This window comes from Phasianus colchicus, chromosome 2, assembly GCF_987193195.1.
Source record: "Phasianus colchicus chromosome 2, bPhaCol1.hap1.1, whole genome shotgun sequence".
In the NCBI taxonomy this organism is placed as follows: Eukaryota; Metazoa; Chordata; class Aves; order Galliformes; family Phasianidae; genus Phasianus; species Phasianus colchicus.
The window spans coordinates 106,046,927-106,068,734 of NC_143437.1; the positions used below are offsets into that span (position 1 = coordinate 106,046,927).

General features: G+C 41.0%; 1 protein-coding gene across 1 annotated transcript in view; it reads right to left on the reverse strand.

Moving 5' to 3' along the window:
- Positions 1-21,808, reverse strand: part of INTS9 (integrator complex subunit 9) — a 70,732-nt gene that overhangs the window by 42,790 nt on the left and 6,134 nt on the right. Inside the window, exons 3-8 of the mRNA XM_031603837.2 lie at positions 19,456-19,516; positions 17,347-17,409; positions 14,017-14,156; positions 12,310-12,396; positions 7,479-7,599; positions 5,333-5,467 (exon numbers count right to left, since the gene is read on the reverse strand). Of these exons, the coding sequence (XP_031459697.1) occupies positions 5,333-5,467; positions 7,479-7,599; positions 12,310-12,396; positions 14,017-14,156; positions 17,347-17,409; positions 19,456-19,516 (607 nt within the window). The remainder of the gene's footprint in view (positions 1-5,332; positions 5,468-7,478; positions 7,600-12,309; positions 12,397-14,016; positions 14,157-17,346; positions 17,410-19,455; positions 19,517-21,808) is intronic.

Sequence of the window (21,808 nt, forward strand, 5' to 3'; positions counted from 1 at the left end):
CTGTTTGTGCAAGCCTTGTCAGAAGATGGCTTTGGTGAAATGGGAAATAGCTACTGCTGGTAGCTATACATATATATATAAACCAACAATACATTGGTTTAGATTTCTTAACACTGATAAATTTTATTTAATAAATATTTACTGATATATCCAACTTTTAACTGTAGCTACAAAATCAAGCCAAACATACAAGTATTTTCTTAAGTCAGTGGAAAACACGACTTGCCTTATCACCTTCCACACACGAATCACACCAGCACAACAGCTTTATCCTGTATTTCTCTTTGAAGACTGTGCTAGACGTTTAACTATGTCACACTGACATTTGTACCTTCATAGGGCAACAACCACTGGCCTTGCTGTGTATGTTGTACCAATGGCCTATGGTCACAGGTACAATCCCATTTATGTGCTTAAAGCACTGAGGGTGGTTATCACAAGCAGCATGTTGCACACTTTCTATCCACGCCATGCCTTTTTCCTGAGGACAGAGGAGTTTACTTCTGCACTGTCTATCCTGTCCACAGGTGTAACAGAAGTATCAATGATTTAACAGCCCAAAGAAATACTGCGCTGATTTGGCCACTGGTAGGTAGTATGTTCAAGCAAACATTGCTTCTACTTTGACTGTGCATAGAGGTGCGCACTTCTTCACTAAGGCTGATTATATGACTTATTTTATACCAGCATTTCATTAAAGGGAGATGTAAAATGTATGTCTACTTTTCTCTATTAGAAAACATACACTAAAAATTCAGAAATTATTCTTGTGTGACCTGATACTAAATTATTTGTATTCTTGATACTCATCATTCAGCATAATTCAATCAAGAAGAGACAAAATCCACTTGCAGGCAAAGTACGGCTATGGGGAAAAGCTAAATTTCAGCATACATCTCCCTCAGCTACTATTCAAACAAAGGAAGGCAACTGCAGCCATGTGCATGGTATTTTATGGTTACTTATTCTTGATAGACTCTATCTGGTCTCACCAACCAAGAAAGATTTCTACCCTTCTACCAGAAGAGACTGACAAAGGTATCTCCTCTGCTGAACTCAGAAGATCACTGCACAATTAGTTGCCTTACTCACTGTCCCTTAATGCCATTCTTAATTAGTTAAGATCTTGCTCTCATGAACATGGAGGGGAATTTCATACCAATTTCAATAGAAGTTTACGCTGTGCACCACCTTGCTGGACCAGAGCAACTACATTAGATTTATCACAATCTTTGACACTCCATAGCGTGTCCATGAAAATGAAATGCCAATAATGCAATAAAAAATAATATTGAATCTGCTTGTGATAATGTACGTAACGATTATGCCGTATTAGATACACATAATTTCAGCTGCTATTGCACTGAAAGGGCTTGCATCGATTTTTGTGGGTTAATGTAAAGAATATGCCTTAAAAGGCTTTTAGTGACACGTCTGAACCTGTGCTGTCAACTCCAGTTCTCCACTTCAGTGCCAACAGGCAATGGTGTCAATTCTAGACTCAGCAGACGGTGAGGCAACACTTCCAATAGAGACCATTTGCCAGAACACAGAAGTAAAGGGAACAATTAATGGTGTCAAACCTAACTCTCAGACGTAGCATAACTCTGTAGATTATAGATATAATCTATATGTAACTTAAAACTTCACGAAAACTCTAAGCTGTGATTTATACCAAAAAAGCAATTCTGTTCCCTCCCCACGGTGCCTAATTCCTACTTGTGCTGCTAACTCCAACATGACAGCACTTAAATCCCAGTGCTGGCAGGAAGAAGGACACAGGGGAAAGATGGTGGGGTCCTAGGCTGTTTCCTTCAAGTGAGATTATCCTCATCTACACACTGAGATAAGGAAATGCTTTCAAGGCTACTACTGCATATAACAGAGAAGGTGTAAAGAGGAAGAAGCTTTGTCCCATTAGTATGCCCAAATAAGCCGTGTCCTCTCATCTTAAACAAACTACTGATGAAAGCCTGGTGACATTATACTAATTTTTAATAACTATGGAGGGAGTTCCGGGTGACTGGAAACATGCTAAGACTTCAATGTGACTCCAAAAGTCAGGATATGTTTTTACATAAGCATGCTGATTAACAGGGTATCTTTAAAAAAGACAAAACTGACAACAAAAATGCAGTGACTGCATTCACACACTGGAGTTTCACTGACTGCTCACCATGATTCTAAAGAGGTCAGAAAAACAGCTTTTCATTTTGATGAACAACTGCTGGATTATTGAACAAAATTTAGGCTGTGTGCCAACAAAGATATTGTTATCACTATATATTTTCTGTCAAACATATCAAACAGATGAATAGCTGGTTGGCAGGTCTCAAAAACTACTAGTCATTGTAGAATTATCATGTTCTAGGAGCTCATAGTGGTGTCTATGAGGATTAATATTAGGTCAAAATCTGTCCACTGTCTTCAACAGCCACCTGGAAGAACATATATAACAATAATACCTGAAATGCAAATGATCATAGAATAGTTTGAGTTGGAAGGAACACTTCAAGGTTATATAGTCCAACTGTCCTGCAATGAATAGGGAAATCTGCTAGATCAGATTGCTCAGAGCCCCATCCAGCCTGACCATGAGTGTCTCCAAGGACAAGGCATCCACCACCTCTCTGGGCAATCTGTGCCAGTCCCCAACCACTCTGACTGTAAAGAAATTAAATTGGAAGGAAGAGAGGAATAAGTCTTCTCTCTTTTCGTTGAAACTCTCTTTCTCCTTGTCCTGTGACAACAGATCCTGCTAAAAAGTCTGTTCCCCTCTTTCTTATAGCCTACCTTTAGCTACTGGAAGGCTGCTCTGTCTCCCTGCAGCCTTCCCTTCTCCAGGTTGCACAGCCTCTGCTCTTTCAGCCTGTTCTAATAGGAGAGGCATTCCATCCCTGAGATCATTTTTGTGGCCCTACTTTAGAAGTGCTCCAATACATCCATGTAGTGATGACTCCACATTTGGATGCAGTGCTCCAGGTGAGATCTCACCAGTGCAGTGTAAAGGGGCACGATCCCTCTCCTTCGCCCTGCTGGCCGCACTGCTTTCGATACAGCCCAGGATACAGCTGGCTTTCTGGGATGTGATGGCACTGTGCTGGCTCACATTCAGCTGCCATCCACCTGTATGCCCAGATACTTTTCAGTAGGGCTGTGCTCTATCCTTACAACCTCCAGATTGCACTGATAGCATGGGTTGCCAAGACTCAGTTGCAAGACCTTTCACTCGGATTTATTGAGCCTCATGAGATTCACCCGGGCCCACTGCTCAGCTAATCTAGGCATGTCTGAATGGCACATCCCGTCCCTTGAGCATGTCAACCACACCACTCAGCTTTGTGTTATCTGCAAACTTGCTGAGAGTGCGCTTGGTGTCACTGTCAATGTCATTGATGAAGATGTTAGAGAGCACCTGTCCCAGCACTGACCCCTGAGGGACACCACTTGTCACTGATCTCCATCTGGACATCGAGCCATTGACCACTCTGTACCCTCTCTGGATACAAAAGTGATCTGATACCTGTAACATTTGTGATGTGGTGAATTACAAGAAAAGGACAACCTGGATGCATTCGCAATTACTTCATAAGCTATTCCTTCAAATTACACGTTAGTAAAAAATAATGCAAAGTGCAGTGGACTGTATGCTAAAAAATAAATAAATGAGGCTCTCATCTTCCATGTGGTGTAAGAAATAGTGTTGGTAGAATGAACAGTCCAGTCCAAACCACTTCCTATAGAACCACTGAATCACAGAATCACCAAGGTTGGAAAAGACCTCTAAGATCACCCAGTCCAACCATCCACCTATCACCAATATTTCCCACTAAACCACATTCCTGTAGTATGCAGTGTTGCCTGGGGTTGTTGTGGCCAAAGTGCAGGACCCAGCACTTTGTCTTGTTCAACTTCAACCCTCAGTGCAGCTATGCAGCCTGTCCAGATCCCTCTGTAGAGCCTTCCTACCCCCAGGCAGATTGACACTTCTTCCTGACCTCCTCACCTGGAAGTTTACTGAGGGTGCACTCAATGCCGTCATCCAGGTCATCAGCAAATACATTGAACAAGACAGGTCTCAATACCAAACCCTGGAGAGCACCACTTGCAACCAGCCACCAACTGGATTTGACTGCATTCACCACCCAGAAAGTGGAGGTCCTGCAGCCAGTTCTTTACCCAGCAAAGAGTATACCTGTCCCAGCCATCAGCTGCTTCTCCAGCACTGTGAGAGACAGCGTTGAAGGCTTTGCTGAAGTCTAGGAAGACAACATCAACAGCCTTTCCCTCATCTGCCAGGTGGGTCACCCAATCATAGAAGGAGATGGGGTTGGTCAAGCAAGTCTTGCCCTTCATGAACCCATGCTGGCTGGGCCTTGGTTGTCCCTCATAGATCAAAGTTTCTCCTCACAGAAGTGTTACATTCATGCCTTGTTAAATATTGCTGGTGTTCCTTCTGTAGAAGGTCTCAAAAGAACATTGTCCAGACCAGGATGAGGCAGATGATGGAAAAAAAGAAAGACTCTGATGCACTATGTGCAGGTTAAGTACAGACAGACACATTATGTATTGTAGTTGTTCAATTCTTGAGATCAAGCTTTTAAACGAAGGGTGCTCAGAAGCAACACTCTTTAGAAGATACTCACCTTGGGGGGAAATTACTTACTGATCATGAACCTGACACATTTTCTAAATTATTTTTAAATACATTATGCTAATATTGCTTTCAACTATTTTGACAACTTCTGAAGCACACAGTACTGCAAACTTCAAGCTATTCTTTGCGCAAAAAATTTATGGATCTAGAGAGAATTAATTTACTGGAAATTACATCTACAGCACTATAAAGACTTTGCCCTCAGCAGAGCAGGGTGGAAATGTTGGCAGCCAGTAAGCTATCATTTCTCCCAAGGAAGGATGTTTCAGAAGTGATATAGAACAGTCTGCGAACTGTCTGTAAAGACTCCTAAAAAAAAAATCCATATTTTACTGAGAGTCACTAATGGTCTATTGTTTAACTCTGTTGAAATTTTCCTACTTAAGGTGATGGAGAATTTCACAGCAGAAAGTAGGTTAACACCAAATCATCAATAATAAAGAATTTTAGTTGTCCTTCTCTAGTAACATGCCCACTTACCAGGGTGGTATGTCTTCCTAATGGCCAAAGTCCAGCCAATTATTAACAGAGGTACATCTGTACAGTTTCCATGCTATGCCTGATCTCAGCAGAGTGAGCCCTTCTGTTGATTTTTTTGTTGATCTGTTTTTTGGTGGTTTTTTTTTTTTTGGCAAAGACACTTGCCTAAATAGAAATCTATCAGAAGTGTTGTACCTGAGGATGTGTTGTAAGCAGAGAAGATCCTGAAACATAGGAAACCTTTTCATAGTGCGACTGGATAATCCAATTGGAACTTCCAAGAGCGTAGCCTGAGCTGAGCGGGGTGACCTGCACAGCACCAAACAACTCCTGAAACACACAGGAAGAGAAATTAATTTGAGAGAGCCCGAGAGAAATGAGAACAGGTTATTTTATCATCAGTAATAACAACTTAACCTAGTTCTGCTATTCAAGGCCTTTATGAAGCTGGTATTTGTCTTATGTCTGCTGTTTCAGTTTCCCCAGATCTAGAAGAACACAAGCTCTGAGAAAAACTTCTCCTGAGGTAGTCTTCATCAGGTCTCTCTTCCATGTTAATCCTCCAGTAGCTGAGTTCACACTGCAACATAATTCTCATTGGAGGAACTAATTGTGGTCCATCTGGCTTTATTGTACTGAGGAACTTTGTAGGAACTTTAGATCTTCGAAAACTTTATACTTCCTTGGGCAAATTTTATCAGTAGGAGAGCAGGAAGGGCAACATAACAAGTTATGTATTGATATAAAACTCTGTTTGACTTACAGCTTTTTCTGTATAAAATGCATATTTAAAGACAAAGTCACTTTACAATTTTACCAATGACTTAGCATTAAAAAAAAATTTCTAACTATCTACTGGTGATTTAAAAACAATTCCCTTCATACTCAATCCAAATTTCAGTTTCAGCTCTGAGCACAAGCAACCTGTTAACTGTCTCATTTCCAGGTGTTATTGGAAAGCTTATTGTTTTCCGTACACAGCAATGTGTTAGAATTGTTTGGAGAAAGGAAAATAAGCCTCCATGTATACCTCACTAATGTGCTGTACTTTCTGGTTACTGAATAATAGAACAAGCATTCATGCAATACTAATGATTTTTCTAGTATCCCAATACATACTTGGATGCCTCTCAAAACAAGGTCTCCATTCATCTGAGTTCGTAAGCGACAGAAAATGGACAACAAACCATTCTTGATGTTGCCACATTTGGGGTTAGCTGACTAATTAGGCTTTCATTGTTTTAAAAGTAATCTTTGGAAAGAGATAAAATGCTCTACGAATGTCTCTTCCCCCTCTCTCAGTAACTATAAAAGAATGATTAGCTCAGAGATACAGATCTAAAACTTGGTGAGATTCAACCAAACTGTGAGGAAAGTCAAAAGTGAAGAGTAATTACCCACTGACATTGAGGAATTTCAAGTACACTCAACCTGTTTGGTTGCTAGACAAGAATGCAGCTGTTATTCACATCAGCACCCACATTAGTGATGGCTCAAGGTCTTTTCTCTCCAGCTGTAATGCAGCACCACACAAACACAAACCCATCCAATTTAGTTCCTAGTTGCACTGGTTATTGCTTCAAAATGTCTTAGATACAAACAGTAGTTTCTGAACTTCAGCGGCCCTTCGGTAAAGAAAAAGGAGCAAACAAAAAAATCTGGGTATACAACTTACTATAATCCACCTTTTTACCTCATGTTGGTGTGCAACACTAACAGGCATCACAGTGCACGTGCTGCCCATAAGAATGTACTGCAGACTACTGAACTGTTGGTCCAGTTCATTCTACAAACTACACTGGATTACAGTTAAGAGCATTAGGTACAACAAACCTTAGCTGAGAACCTAGGGAAAGGAGTGTCTGAAGTTCAGGTTGAACCATTAGGTTTTGTTTACAATCCCTCATTTGCTCTGTAAAAGAAAGCGGAGGCTAAAGCACTCAAAAGATTCCCAGAAGTGAGATACAGTAACTCAGAAGGGGATGTGGCTTCACAGACAGAGAGGATACATTCATTTGGTACATCCTCCAAGCCCTCAGTGGGCCAGACATCAATTCTAAATTCACAGGTATGCCTTAAAATTGGCCTCCCCTGGGGAACAGGAGAGACAAATGGATACTCTGATTTTCAACAAACAACAATCCTTCCTGGGAGGCAGACTAGGGTGCATTTCAATAATATACAATCTTGCCTTACTTTCTCAGGTCAGAGTAACTAGATCTTTAACAGGATCTAGAAGAAAAATCGAAAAGGAAGGGCATTTCTCAGGCTTTTGTAGGGAGAAAGCTGGAAAGCATCAAGGTGTTAATGTTGACCTGAGGAAAGATCTGCTGATACTCACGATTTTCTGGGAATATCCCACCAGCTGGATCTTACTGAGAGCAGCATTCACTTCAGGCATGGTGTAGCACTTCCTCCACATTGACACCTCCACTGCATCTTTCAGAGGGGCTGGTAGCAATCTGCAAAGGTCAAAAGAGTCTGGGCATTTTCAGAGCTTCCTGATAGATCACCTTTCCCATTCATATCCTTAGAGATTCGATTTTCTCTTTTTCCTCCCTTTTCTTCTAAATATGTGCTTCAAAGTGAGAAGCAAGACTTTCTGCATGTTGAGAGGTAGAATCAGATTGTCTGTTTTACCTCACTTTTGGCTTTCTTATTATTGATCCTATCCAGCCTTCTTCACAGTAGCTGTGGTGAAGGTGTTATAACAACTCCAGTGTTATTTTTGCCACCGATGAAGGATGTCAACATGAAACGCACTACTAGAATTGGTAGAGATGACTTCCATCAGCGTCTACTCTGCATAACCCAATTCTAAAACTAAGAATTTGAAAATCAAAAGTAAGCTTCAAACTTGTGATTCAAATACCAGTACTGGAACATTAACCAACACTGGCTCTGCTCTCAGTTTTGACACACACCACTGTCCTATAGGAGCATGTGTCCTTGCATTTCAGATTCTTTGCCTTCAACACAGATACCCTGCTCACCCTCAGAGCGTAGTGGTAACAATACATCAGCTGACACTGCAGAGCACTTTGAGATCCCCTACACGGAACTATTCAAGATGTTTTACACCAAAGAAAAATCCATCCATTCTGCTATTCACAGACACTGCAAGTTAGCTGGACAGCGTTGTCAAGGGAAGAAGTGAACTGAAATGTCACAGGCTGTAAGAGAGATGGCTAACTTCTGGGAAATAAATCTTCCTTAGCAACATGAACTGAGGCAGGAAGCAGCACAGCTGCCAAATGCATAAGAAGAATAGAAATATATTTTTTTTGTATATTAAACCAATGGTAAATCAAAGGCTAATTCAAACCAATTTCCAAAGATTTATGGAAATTGGTGAAGTTTCTTTGATCAATTTGTTTAAAAGAATTTAATTTATTGTTATATCTACCAGGTCACTGAACTCCTCCATAATTTAAGATAGTGAAGAAAGGATTAAGACCAGCTCTTGCCAAGGCTGCTGTATAGGTCTAGTGTGATAAGTGTAATTCCAGCACTTGCTGGCTGAAAGCAGACTGTGCTTAAGGAAACAAACAAAGCGTTCAAGGTCTTTTTTGGGAAGTCATAAGCAACAAAAGGCCAAACAACGTGGATAGTTGTCCACCACTGCACTGAAACAAATTGCCTGTAAAAGCCTTTAACCTACCAGAAGAAGCATTTAGTGCTGGATGCTTTCAGGAGCTTCTCTTCTGGGAAGGGGAGAATATATCTCCAGGTAATGGAGAAAAGTGGGGAATTGCCTTTGGTGATAGAAGCAAGTTCCTATTAGCCTTGACTCTGTGGCTCCACTGTAAATATGCTCTGATTCCCAACAGAGACCAGTGGGACCAGTCTCCAAGCTGTTTCATTCTTTCCTGGTTCCTCCGATGTGCCCCTGCTTGCACTCAACCTGTCATCTCATTTCTAAAATCTGTACCCACTAAGGATATTTTAAAGCTATGAGTGAAGCTACTAACACTACAGAATCACAGAATGGACAGGGTTGGGAGGTATCTCAAAGATCATGAATCTCCAGACCTGGACACAGTACTCCAGATGGGGCCTCACAAGAGCAGAGCAGAGGGGAACAATCACCAGTCCCTGCTGGCCACCCCTCTTCTGATGGAAGCCAGCAGACCGTTTGCTTTCCGAGCTACAAGAGCACACTGCTGGCTCACGTTAAGCTTTTCATCCATCAAGACCCCCAGGTCCTTCTCTGCTCTCAAGGACCGCTCCTTTCAGTCTGTATGGATGCCTGGGATTCCTCTGGCCCAAGTGCAAAATCTTGCACTTTGCTGTGTTGAACCTCATCAGGTTCACCCAGGCCCACCTTTCTAGCCTGTTGAGGTCCCTCTGAATGGCATCCCTTCCTTCTACTGTGCACTAAAGTGACATCCTGTTCAGATCACCTTGTAACAACCAGATGTATATGGGTAGATTCAGAAACCTACAGCCATGAACAGGGAGGTATTGTGAAGCAGTATGATCTGGTCCTTAGTATAAAAAAAAAATCATGCCTAAGTAGCTCAGGGCCTTGTATTCTTAACTGGACATCTGCAAAGATCAGAAGAGTGCCCTTGTTGTCTGCTACCCTCTTTCAGGTATACTCTGTTTCAGACACTTTTAGAAAGATGCAAGAGAACATCAAACAAGTAGTCACCAAAACATCTTTCATAAGGCAAACTTCCTGTTTAGCCCCTTGAATCCTAATCAGCACCACAAATAACCTGTCTGAGCATGTAGAGAGCTTCCACAAGACTGCTCATTTCAAACAAAAACCAATGGCAATAGAACTTGCTAAGCAATTAGTTTAGACTGGATCAGATAATGGCAAAATGTAAGCCGCAATAATGAACTTATTATATTTTACACAGCATTTGCATTTAAAATGCTTCAATGCTTAATCTAATGAAGATGATAATACTTTGTGTTTTATACTAATTATTCAGAGTAGAACCAGCTGAACTGTAAGCAGTATGATGATCAGCCTGAAAAATTACAGTTAGACTCAAAAGTAATAAGTACTCCCTTCAAGCAACAGCCAACAGTTAAAAAAAAAAACCACCAAGAATCACATTTTCTTAAGTAATGGATATCAGTCTAACCCTGCATGTGCAATTAGCCAGGTATTAATTTGTGGATCTGTGGATGTTTGCTCACATGCTATAATAATCAGTTCTATTCATGCTTGCATGACACTTGCCACCAGGAATCTCAAAACATCTTGCAACATTAATTAAGCCCCCCGTTAGCCATTATGGAGGGTAGGAGTTCCATTTAACAGAAGCATAGGGAGGTGAAGAGGGGAAACTCATAGTACAGGCAGGGCTCAATTGGAAAGAGAATTTAGATCTATCCTGTTCTAGTTCACAGAAACCACTGGTTCATACCAGCCTCAAGGCTGAGTTTAGAACAGGAAGATTTATAACAGCTGCAGGGCTGCCAGTTACATCTGGTTGTCTCCTCATACCATTTCTTTGCTCTGCCTCTGGCTTGTATTTGGAAGAAGAGTACATTTTACCTCTAAAAGTTGAAGGACCTGTTGTCCGATTGAGGTTCTCTGCAAGACATCATACAGTGGCAGTGCTATGGGATCAACAGAGATCCTGTAAGTGGCACAGAAGGGTTGGTCCAGTCTATCCTAGGGGGTGGGCTCTTGTACTTCCCTCCCACCTCCACTGGTACCTCATTATAACACCCACTTGACAGAAAGGAGGAACTGTGGATGTTAGGGCACTTCCCAAGCAAAGGGAGACAAAAAATACTTTTCCTGTGGCAGCTGAATCAGAACAAAGATCACATCTCTGAGTACACTTGTGGAATAGTCAACAGTGTGTAAAGTGCTAGCCAGCACTTTTTCTAAAATACGACCACCAGGAAAGTGACATTAAATGAGCTCTAAGATATATGATCCTCCTTTAAACCATGCATACAAAACACAGGCACTAGTGTGACGAGAATAATGGCTCCAGCACTCTTTCATCACACAACTGTGAGCCTCAGGAGTCATTCTACTCAGGCCAGTGGACTTAAAAATTAAAAGACACCACTCTGACAGAGTGTACCTCAAGCAGGACAAAATCCTTATCAACCTTATCATCTTTGGTTTTGTTTTACATCTTTGCTTTGCTTGCCTCCTTCAGAAATGCGAGTTACTCTGCTGAGATAAGACTGCTCCTATGCTCAGCAGGGGAGTGCACTATATAGCCAAACATATGTTAATTTGGATTTTTAATTTCCTTGCTTTGTGATATTGAAATGCTACTTTTACAACTTAGGAAATAATTCATTTTTAGTAAACTCTTAAATCACACCACATTAAGAATTAAGAATAGAAAAATGAGAGATCATTTAAAATGCACAAGGCAGCATTTAATAACTTTCTTTAACCAAGTCTGTATTTAAAATGCACTAGCAACACAACTATTTCCTCTGTAGAACATATTGTGCTCCTAAAGTTATCTTTACTTCCAAGGAAAGCATTAGCTGCTATTAACAAACTATTAGGAAAACTTTTGGATAACAGACGCTCCCAAAATTCTAGAGGTAGAATTTTGAACACCTCAAATCTCACTTTTGAGCATATTGGTTTTGTATATACATGGAGTAACAGAGCTTGAGTTTCCAATTAACCTTCTTTTTTTTTTTTAAAGCTTCAATTTGTTTCTAAACTTTAAAACAGTGGAAAAAAAACCCAAAATCTTTTTGTTGCTCAAGTGTGAAAGACGCTGCAACCTGGGAAGAAAGATGGCACTGCATGGTGGTTTGCTCCCAGTTCCAACAGTTCATTGTCTACTTTCTTAGCATTTTGGCAAACATGAGCACAAATGTTATTTTAAATTAAAACTATTCCAACACAACATTAATAAGTTTAAACAGCTTGCTAACTTCATCAACTTTTTATGATGCTAACACAAAAATCCTCCATTTTTATCTACCATCATAGGAGCTACACTACGTGAGGGAAGATTGGGGAGGCATGTGCCTTACCAAGTCTTCTAGCAAGAATCAAGCTTGTTAGCTCCTGTACACCACTTAATTGTCCTTGCTGCATAGTGGCATTAGCAAATCAAACCTCAAACGGTGGCAGCTGATCAGTCTTTACACTTAATGCTAAAGTTTGGTTAGAGTTTCAGTGTTTCAGGACAGTCACCCTACCCAGATGGTTTGTTTCTTACCTCTGTACCTCCTTGTTCTTCCATGTGGAGGCAGACTGAGCCTTTGGCACACGTTCAATGGAATTCACCAGTTCTTCCATGAGAAGTCTGAAAACAATAATGAAGTTATTGGAATTGCAGTCTTTCAGGTAAGACATAACCCGATTTGTCCCAAATCACTCCAAAATATCACACAAATTGTAACATCAAACAGTTTTAAAGAAGGCTTCTTCCTCCAGAGGCACCGCAGCAATTATCAGTGCTACCTGTTTTCCTGCTATGTACATCAAATTTCAGCTAGTCCAATTCTATCTGACTGATTGCAACAGTAAAAGTAAAAATCTGACTGATTGTGACAGTCTACTGGGTTACGGGTTATTGGGAAGGGAGAAGGGCAGGAGGAACTCCCAAATTTCTCCTGCTACGCAAGATGATTTCTACATTACTGCCTGCTTGCCATAAGGAATGAGAAAAAATATACTAAGAAAACGTGTCAGCTGATGTCTTTCTGTTCACCACTTTGAGAAGTCAAGCACTTATTATCAGAGGGAACCCTCCTCGTCTACAAATGCACTGTACAGTATTTGACACAGAAAAACGTCAGTCATTACAAATTGTTCATATGGATTTCTGCCCAAAACTAAGCAGCATTTGCAGTTGAACGCATGCTTTTCTCTGAAGGCAGGAAACGACAGATTTAACTGCAGAAGAACAGTATCCTGACTTACTTGGGATGGTGAGAACCATACCAGAGTCTACCCTCCAACAAGACTATGCTTGTTATCTTCAGCTATGGGCCAGCAAGAGCCCAGACATCTACTACTTCATATTTACATAATTCATTTCTCTTTCAAGAACCTTTAGTTTTTGTTTTTAAACAAAGGGAGAATTATTCTGGTGTGGAAATTTTGTATAGGACCTTTAATAGACAAAGGTTCCTGCCCTAAAGTGCTTACAGCAGAAGTTCAGAAACCACAGCCTAATCTGATTTCTAACTATTGAACATGGCAGCTGCTCTGCATGAGAAATGCACACAGCACAACTCCAGTTAGACATATCCAGGAAGAAATCTGCAGCCTTTACTTGCTGGGATTGACCTATTCGATCAACAAACTTTGAAAGAAAGTACTACCAAATTAGACAATCAAATGTTAACTTTTTGATAGCATTGGAACACCTTGCATTTTCTGCTTTTCTCTCTGCTCCTCTTCTCTCTACTCCTCTTTTGAGTTAGAAGCTTATGAGAGAATCTCAACTGTCATTTGAAATGAAGCCAGTTTGAATTCCCTTCCATGGCACAGAGACTGGTATGAATCTCAAACGCTGAAAAACTACAAGGCAATAATCTTAAAAGCATTTATTAAAATATTGGTGAATTCTGTTTAAGGGGAGTAGAGAGGACAAGAAAGATCCTTGATTCATGTTTCTTGAAGGTCTGAAGCAGGCTATGCAGTAACTGCTGCTCAAGGTATCTCTGTCCACCCAGTATCTACTATTCCACATCTGCCTGGACTCAAAGCAAAATATCTGCTGTAAATGACAGGCAGTTCCAGAGTTTGGGAAACACTGAGTTAACACATTTTCAGCACTAAGGACTTGGATGGTATTCAGCTACCGCCTAAGAGCCTCTTTGGAACATTAGACACCACTCCTCTACCCATATTATCCTTTACACCTTTTCCTTAGCAGTGATGAAAGAGGAGCAGAAGATATCAAGGGCCTTTTTACCTGCCAATTTGAACAGTGGGCTCAGTGGCATACACCGTTCCAGTGAATCCTGTGTACTCTGTGATATAAGGCAGTGCCATCATGCAGTGATAGTTTGAGATTAAGATTACATCCACTGTGGAGAGGTCAAGCAGCTCAGTCTGAAAACAGAAGAAAGAGATAAGCAACGCATAACTCTTTCACCCAGTTTAAGCAATGACAGGAAAACCTGGATTTACTAAAAGTCTCTCTATAATTATTCTCTTTTCAGACCTAAAAAGGAAACCAGGTCCTGGGTTTGCCTATGTTTCATGTAACAAAATGGCTGCTGCCAGGAGAAGCATTACGATCACACTTATCAAAGAACTGATGGGTGCACTTCCTTAGTGAGGAATGGTGGCTGTCCAACCACCATCACTTCCTCACTAACAATTCATCAGTGGGTCTCATACTTTTTATGCTGCATGTGATACAGCACCCCAGGAGAGAGATGAATGTACACTGTATTTATTCATATGCTTACAACAATTTATATATATTTTCCCAGACTAAATGCTTGACATCTTCATCATCCACATTTTCTACAGCTAGAGATTAAGCTCACTCATATGATACTACAAAACAGATGGGTGGGTCTGATTTGTTTTGATGTGACAGTTAAGACAGCAGTTCAGAGAGTGAAAGGAGAAGATTTCACACGTTGTTAAAGGAATTTTAATTAGAAATATTTACTGGTAATGCTATAACACAAATGGTGTCAAGCCAGAAATTTACAAGATATATGACCTCTAACTCAGTTATTATAGAGCAGCTAATGGAATTCAACACTCATCAAGCACATATTATCTGATTACAAGGCTTGGTCCAGCAATTTGAATAAAAATGGCAGGAAAGTAGGTCACTTGTCTTTTCAGAGGGCTGACATGGTGTTCTGGTGACAAGCTGCTTAACTCACAACTAACTGGTTTCAATCCATGATCACAGCTGATTTTAGAGCATGATCTCCAATCTAAGCACAGTAAGTGAACACTGTCCTCCAATTCATGACAGGACACCTTTTATTTTACAGAGCTTGCCAGGCAAAAATACACTGCATGGTATGAAAGAGTCTGCTGCTGCCTGCTCCTACCAAGCTGGTCCTTCATGGTTTGGTTTTCAGCTGTGTCTAGACTATAGAGAATCAAATGAGCTGAATCCCAGACCAGCAAGCCATGTAGGGGTAGAAGATACAGACTACCATTTGCCAAGCTTAAGCGTCCCATATCTCAGCATCCTAGAAGCATTTACTAATAGGATGAAAAAGGGTGTCATAACCAAAACAAAGTAAAATCTTCCCTGGGATTCACAGTAATCTCAGTAAAAGTGCCTATGAGGAGATTTAAAAATGTTTCTTGAATGTGAAGTGAGAGAGATCAGAAGGTTGCCAAGCAAAGAAAGGGCAGCACTCTGACATGTGGAAGTGTACTCTGCTGCTGAGACAGCCTCTTATCACCTTGTGGCTTCTGGACTACGTTCAAAATTCAGCTTTCTTTGGCAATAGTGTTCCTGGAAGTGATAGTGTGATTCTGAAACTAACTGCTTTTGCAGACAACTTTCTTCAAAAGTAGTGATGTGGAACGAGAAAAGGACAAAGCCTTTTTCACACAAGCTCCTTCTTATCCTGTGCTGCCAAACATCAGCAACATTTCTACTTTACTGATGCGCCTGCAGGCTGTGCCCCTGCAGGCAAGGGAGCATGTAAAGCTAGAGAAGTGTGCTGTGTGTCACTATCAGATCCGATCCTAGTTTTCTCTTCAAGCACTTGGCAGCTGCTGAGAACCTGGGGAACTGAAGCATTTGAGAGGATATTTGTACAGCCCCTGAAATGTTGACACCTGCAGCTGGTTGCCATCTTCTAGTTACAAGGACTGCTGGAAAATGGTTACATTCAGTGATGGCACTGGCATAATAGAGCTGCAGCTCCCCAACAGCCATTTTTGAGCTACAGATGGGGGTATTTTGCAGCCAAATAAAGTAATCAGAAAGGTGAGCTGAAGCACTTAAATTCCAGCAGGGAATCATTCCTGTGTATGGCCTCATTTCCAAAGGGAATTCAAACTGCACTTTATCTTCCAAAAATCTGAAACATAATGGCACTTTCTGCCCATACAGATGCTTTCTAGATCCCTGCTCTTCTCCAGGACATTAAGCAGAAATTACACAACAATGCAGAATTGAGTGGGCTTTTTTTTTCTCCCCCATTTGTATCATTTTAGGTTGTTTTGGTGAGTGAATTGTGTTTCTTCCTGTTGGGGGTAAACAGCAATTGCACAGAGACCTGTTGATACTGTTCCCCAAAACCATTATCAGAGCTGCCACCTTACTTTCAAGAATCAAGATTACAAGAGCCAGAAGCTCTGAGGTGGGTTTCATGGTGACAACAGGCACAAACACCACCACTGGTAACCTAGCAAGCTGACAGCAATCTTCCAAGACAGATTTGCAGTTCACGTCAACAAGACCAGGCAGAATGGAGAAAAAAAATCCCTGCCCAAAAGCAATCCTAACATGAAATGAGAGAACTGATGTTATCACAGCCTGAACACAGCTGAGGAAAGAGGATACTGTTCTCAGACTATTCACAACCATTCATCCTCACCACTCTCTGCTCACCTTCTTATTTTTTCAGCTCTCCTATGGAGAGGTAAACCCAGTTAATTCAAACACTTTCAATAGCCTTGCTTTCCTTTCCTTTTTTTTTTTTTTTTGTAAAATGACACATTCTTGGCCAAACCAACTAAAGCAGCAGCAGCTTGCACAGCTATGTCTATGTGGATATGAAGGTACAGTTCTTTGCTTGAAGTGGCACTGATGAATAGCACAAATGCAGTGAAACTTTTGCTGCAGGCAGAACAGCAGAACTGACTGCAGCCCAGCAGCTTCAAACAGCAGCTTAACCACAGGCTCCTCAGGGGAGCTCCAAGAGGCAGGCCATGCCTCTCTGGCCAGAGACTTTCCTCCTCTTCATTCACTGCCCTTATCTAGATCATGTATTTTCTGACATAATCAAGTCTGGGTTAGTTATACTGTCTTTAAAGGACAAATGACAACGGACAGTTAAGCCTTTCTTATTCTTCTGTGAGATGTGGATCTGTTCAAGACCTTCCAGTAACACCAAACCATTGTTGGAAAGAGCTGTTTCCATCCTTTTTCCAGTGTCACAGGCATAGAGGTACTTTCACTTGACCACAGGGGTTTTAGTATTATCATTTCCAGAGTAACAACAAATTAGCAGGAATCTGCTAATAACAATAATTAAGCCAATTTCTCCCACACTGACTGATTTTTAAGTAAGGCTTTGAATTAACTCACCTCTGGCAAACAGAACTCTGGCACAGAATCCACAAACACATGGCCAGAGCACTCCTTCAGCTCCTGTGAGAAAAGCACATTAACAAAAAAGACACAAAAATACAACACAGTGTTACTCCAATACAGTGAATTTTGTACTTTCAAAACCTTTTCTTTATCACGGGCAATTTCCAACCCTTTCCTACACTGTATTTGTTCCCCTTCTAGATATCATCCGTCGTAAGCAAATCTTCTGCAATTGGTTTTGTGGAAGATGAATCCCTATCTTAGGGCACTTGATGAACCACCTACTGGGGATCCAGGTTTCACATGGCACTCCTGTTCTATTTATCTCTATTGGATCTCTAGTCCTCTATTTTCTCTTTTTCCAGAGGTGACATGAGAAGACTTTGTCAAATGAAAAGTGACATTCTTCAGCATTATGCATGGAAAAGAGCAAACAGAAACATTCTCAACTCTAATCCTCACCTACCTCAAGGGGTAGGCAACCTTCCACACTGTTCTCTGTCTCACAGATGCTTCTTTTGCTTGTCCCAGAGCTAGTGGTCTAAGCCAGCTTCAGACTGAGAGAATTAAAAATTGAATCCAATTCTTAATAATTACAGTGCACCTGCCAACTAATAACGAATGAGCAATTACATCTAGTGGCAGAAGTCTCCTAACCTCATCTCAAGGGAGTTCAAAATGATTAAAACTAGATCGCAGCAAATTTCAATGCCTCTCCAGGACGTAAGTTTTATAACTGTCATCCGGAGAGTGCTATAACAGAACGTCCACCTGACATGATAAAACATCCGCCTTTGACTCCTTCCCTTGCCTTTTTCCAGCATGGGTCAAAGTATTTACCATTCCAAGCAGTTACGATGGTCAAGGTGAAGGTAAGAGATGCTGCCTTTGAATTTTTAAACACATGTTTTCCATTGACACTGTGCAAGTTTGATTCTCCAGAGCACACACTGCAGGAGCACCAAAGAAATGTAAATACCTCACTTACAAAATATACTGACAGCCTATTTGTTCTTCAGATAGAACAGAACCTAAAGGCTCTGAGACTAAAGATGGAGTTCAGGAGAAGCAAATTTAAACTGCGTAACTCCATTCCTGCCACAGAGCATCTATAACTCTGTGATTCTCAGTCAGCATAAGCTTTGAGTAGAGCTAATACTGTTTTACTTACAGAAGTACTGCCTATATAGTTTCTTTTGTCTCCAATGAGAAGAAAATTCAGGTCTTAAATCTACGACCTTCAGCTTTCTCACCTGCAGGAATCAGATCAGCCCAGAAGTCCCCTACAAAAGGAGCTATTATTACAGTTTTCCTTTAATGTTCACCTAGTTGAGAACAATCTATTAAAACAGTATTTTCTCTACCAATATCTATTGCTGCACACATTTGTAAAGTATCTATCTATTTTACTAGCATCTGACATATTTTTGTGTTCATTATTCCCCTATGGCAGATTCAGCTGGATGCAGCAGTGCCTGGTTTCGGTTGAAGCCCAGAAAAATTCTCATTATAAAACCACTGTAATGAAAAGAAGGGGAGAAAAAGAAAAAAAACAAACACATCTCTCATAGTTGAGTCAGTTCTGTGTGTTAGAATTAGGAGGCTGGAGATGAAATCCTCCCTTCTACATCCAGTGGCAGAACACAAGTGAAGCCAAAGCTCTTCCTCTGTAAGAGACCTCCCACGGGCAAGCCATTCACCTGTAGTTTTCCTGTCTAAAAAAGGGGGATAATAACAACCTCATTTACAAGTTAGCTATGAAGCTTTACTGTCATAAAAGCAAGGCTGTTGAATAAAAGGCACTCTGCAAGTTAAAGTACTGTTATTTATGTAGCTCGGTGAAATAGGAAAATATTCAAACTGATGATTTCCACATTTTAAAAGGGTACTTTAAAAAAGCAGGCTACCTCTGAAGACTGAAAGCCTCAGAGTTGCAGCTAACATTTTGTTTGAAAATGTTCTGCTCTACATCATGGCTGGTAACAGTACACACAGAAACCTTGGCGATGAGTCAGCATGATAGTATTGTTCATGTAGTGTGAGCTCCTGATCTGTCTGGTGGCTTTTTGCATGGCAAGAAAATTCTAACCATCAGTACAGTACCTTGTCCAGAAACGTGCTTCCATCTTTCAAAACTAATCCAGGAAGTTTGGACAGCCTGGGGCTGCAGAAGGAGAGAAGAAAATATATTGAAATATGAATACTTTCATTGTCACTCACTGAGCACAGAGCTTCTGTTTGTTGTCAGACAGGAAAAGAACACCATCTCAGTTTTGGGGAACTAACAATCTCAATAAAATAGACAGTTCCACAGTGTTTTAAGTGTTCACTGAAATGACTTTCATAAGTCATCATTATGACACTTACACATTAAAAAAAATAAAGAGAACGACACGTGCAGGGAGTTTGATTTTAGTCCTTTATGATGAGAATTTCAAAAAGGCGCAGTGCTATTTAAGTTGCCTTAGGTGAAATGGCTGTATAAATGCAAGAAGGATTAAGGCAGCAGAAAACTTGATGTCTGAAACGATACAAAAGCGCTGTAAAACTGAATCTGCTTCAGTACAGAAGATGACAAATGGTCACACTAGCAATGGAAGGCAGAGATTGACACTGGGGCCTCACTCACTGATGGACACAGAGGGTGTGATTTTATAGCCCTCTAAACTATGGTTTCATGCCCTGAAGACCCACACCAACATCTGTACAGCATGCAGCTGTGTTGGAAGGAGAGGAGCAAGTAGGCTTTGCTGTAACTGCATGCTTTATGTTGGCAGGTCTGGAACCAGACAGCAACAGCAGCCCCTGCCCCCCCACCTTTTTTGTTGTTGTTGTTGTTGTTTTTTAAAATATTTTTTGTTTTAAATGCTAATAAGGTAACTTCAAGGATAACAGTGTAATCCTGAGCTTACAGTACAAATTGCCTCAGCATTTCATGCACCCCTGCTTCACAGTTGCACCTGATTTTTGTGTGAGCCTATAACTTAGATCTGAAACTACTGTCAACCCAGATTCAAGCACATCTACAGAAATCCAGAAAAGCTGAGAGAATGAGATACTAAAACCTGCCTGGAACAAGGCCTGTAAAAACCTGAGATTCAGATACAGAACTTGACAACCTGGTTGCAGTGAAACATGGAAGTGTTTAGCACTGAACTCTGAAGAAAACAATGCTTATGCACTATAAAGGCTTTTGAATTTAAGTTCTTGAAAAGAAGAAGTGACTCAATGGCTCAGAGGAATCTTGTGTTTAAACCTGATCCTAACTGGTACTCCAATAAGGCACAAGGAAAGAGGGGAAATAAAGATTCAAGGAGTCAAGGCAGAAGGTAAGAGGTGAGAGCAGAAGGGTGTCATAAAGAAGCAGGAGATGCTATACCGGAGAAGCGTGACCCTCTTCTGAGGATAAAGAGCAATTCTGAAGAAGCCTAATGATATAAAAGAGGAGGTGTCTAAATGTACTCCCAATAGACATGCTCAAAAGCACAGATTGCGTAGTGTATTTCAGAGATGGGTGGGGAAAACTGTAGGGAGAGCAAATGATCTAAAGGGAAGAGCTGGGAAAAAGCAAGAACAAACCACCCTGCTAAGCAGCAAATGTAGCAGGTAAGGGAGGAGAGGGCCAAAACGTTGGCTGGAAGGGCAGGTCAGCAGGTCTGTGGTGCACTCTCAGAGCCAACCTGGGTCAGTCACAGCTTTGTTTTGCTACAACTTGCAAATGCCTGAAGGATGAGATTCCAGAGAGTCTGGGAATGGTTAGAAGTGTGAGACTAAGAGAAACTTCATCATTGAGATGCTAATGTCCAATCTGAGGCTCTCAAGTAGCAATCCATGACTACTTGCCCCCCCCAGCTCCATCACCTGAGAAGATTTTAACCATTCTTCCTACTGTCTTTTCAGGTAGATGCAGAGTACTATTAGCTTCTCCTTCAGCCTCCTATTTGCTCGATCAAATAAGATCAACTCTTCAAACTCTCATGGGCTCTGAACCCCAATCATCTCAGACCTCCTTTGAAGACCCTCTCAAGTCTCTCAGCACCCTCATTCAGCTGGGAGTCCAAACTGAGATCAATCTGTGCTTTCTCCAGCATGAGGAAAAGAGGAATAAACTTCTCTTGATGGCTGGTCATGCCCCTTCTAATTTAGCCTTGTATGTGGTTTTGCCTTAATAATGAGTGAGCACAATCAACTTGTACTAAACCTGGCATCCACTGAAGAGAATACAATCTTGTTAAGGGAGGCAAAATTAGTAGATGGGTCCAGTGGGGGGGGGAGGGAGGGAAGAGGGGGAGGAAAAGCGGAATATGCAACACAGGACAGAAAGGACTTTTACCTTGAAGCCAAGAAGAAACACAGTTCCTGCCGACATAGTTCTGACATTGTAATAGAGTGATTGATTAATCCAAAATAGCTAGAACTGTCACATAAATAACATGAGCAAGTGTGTCATGGCTAG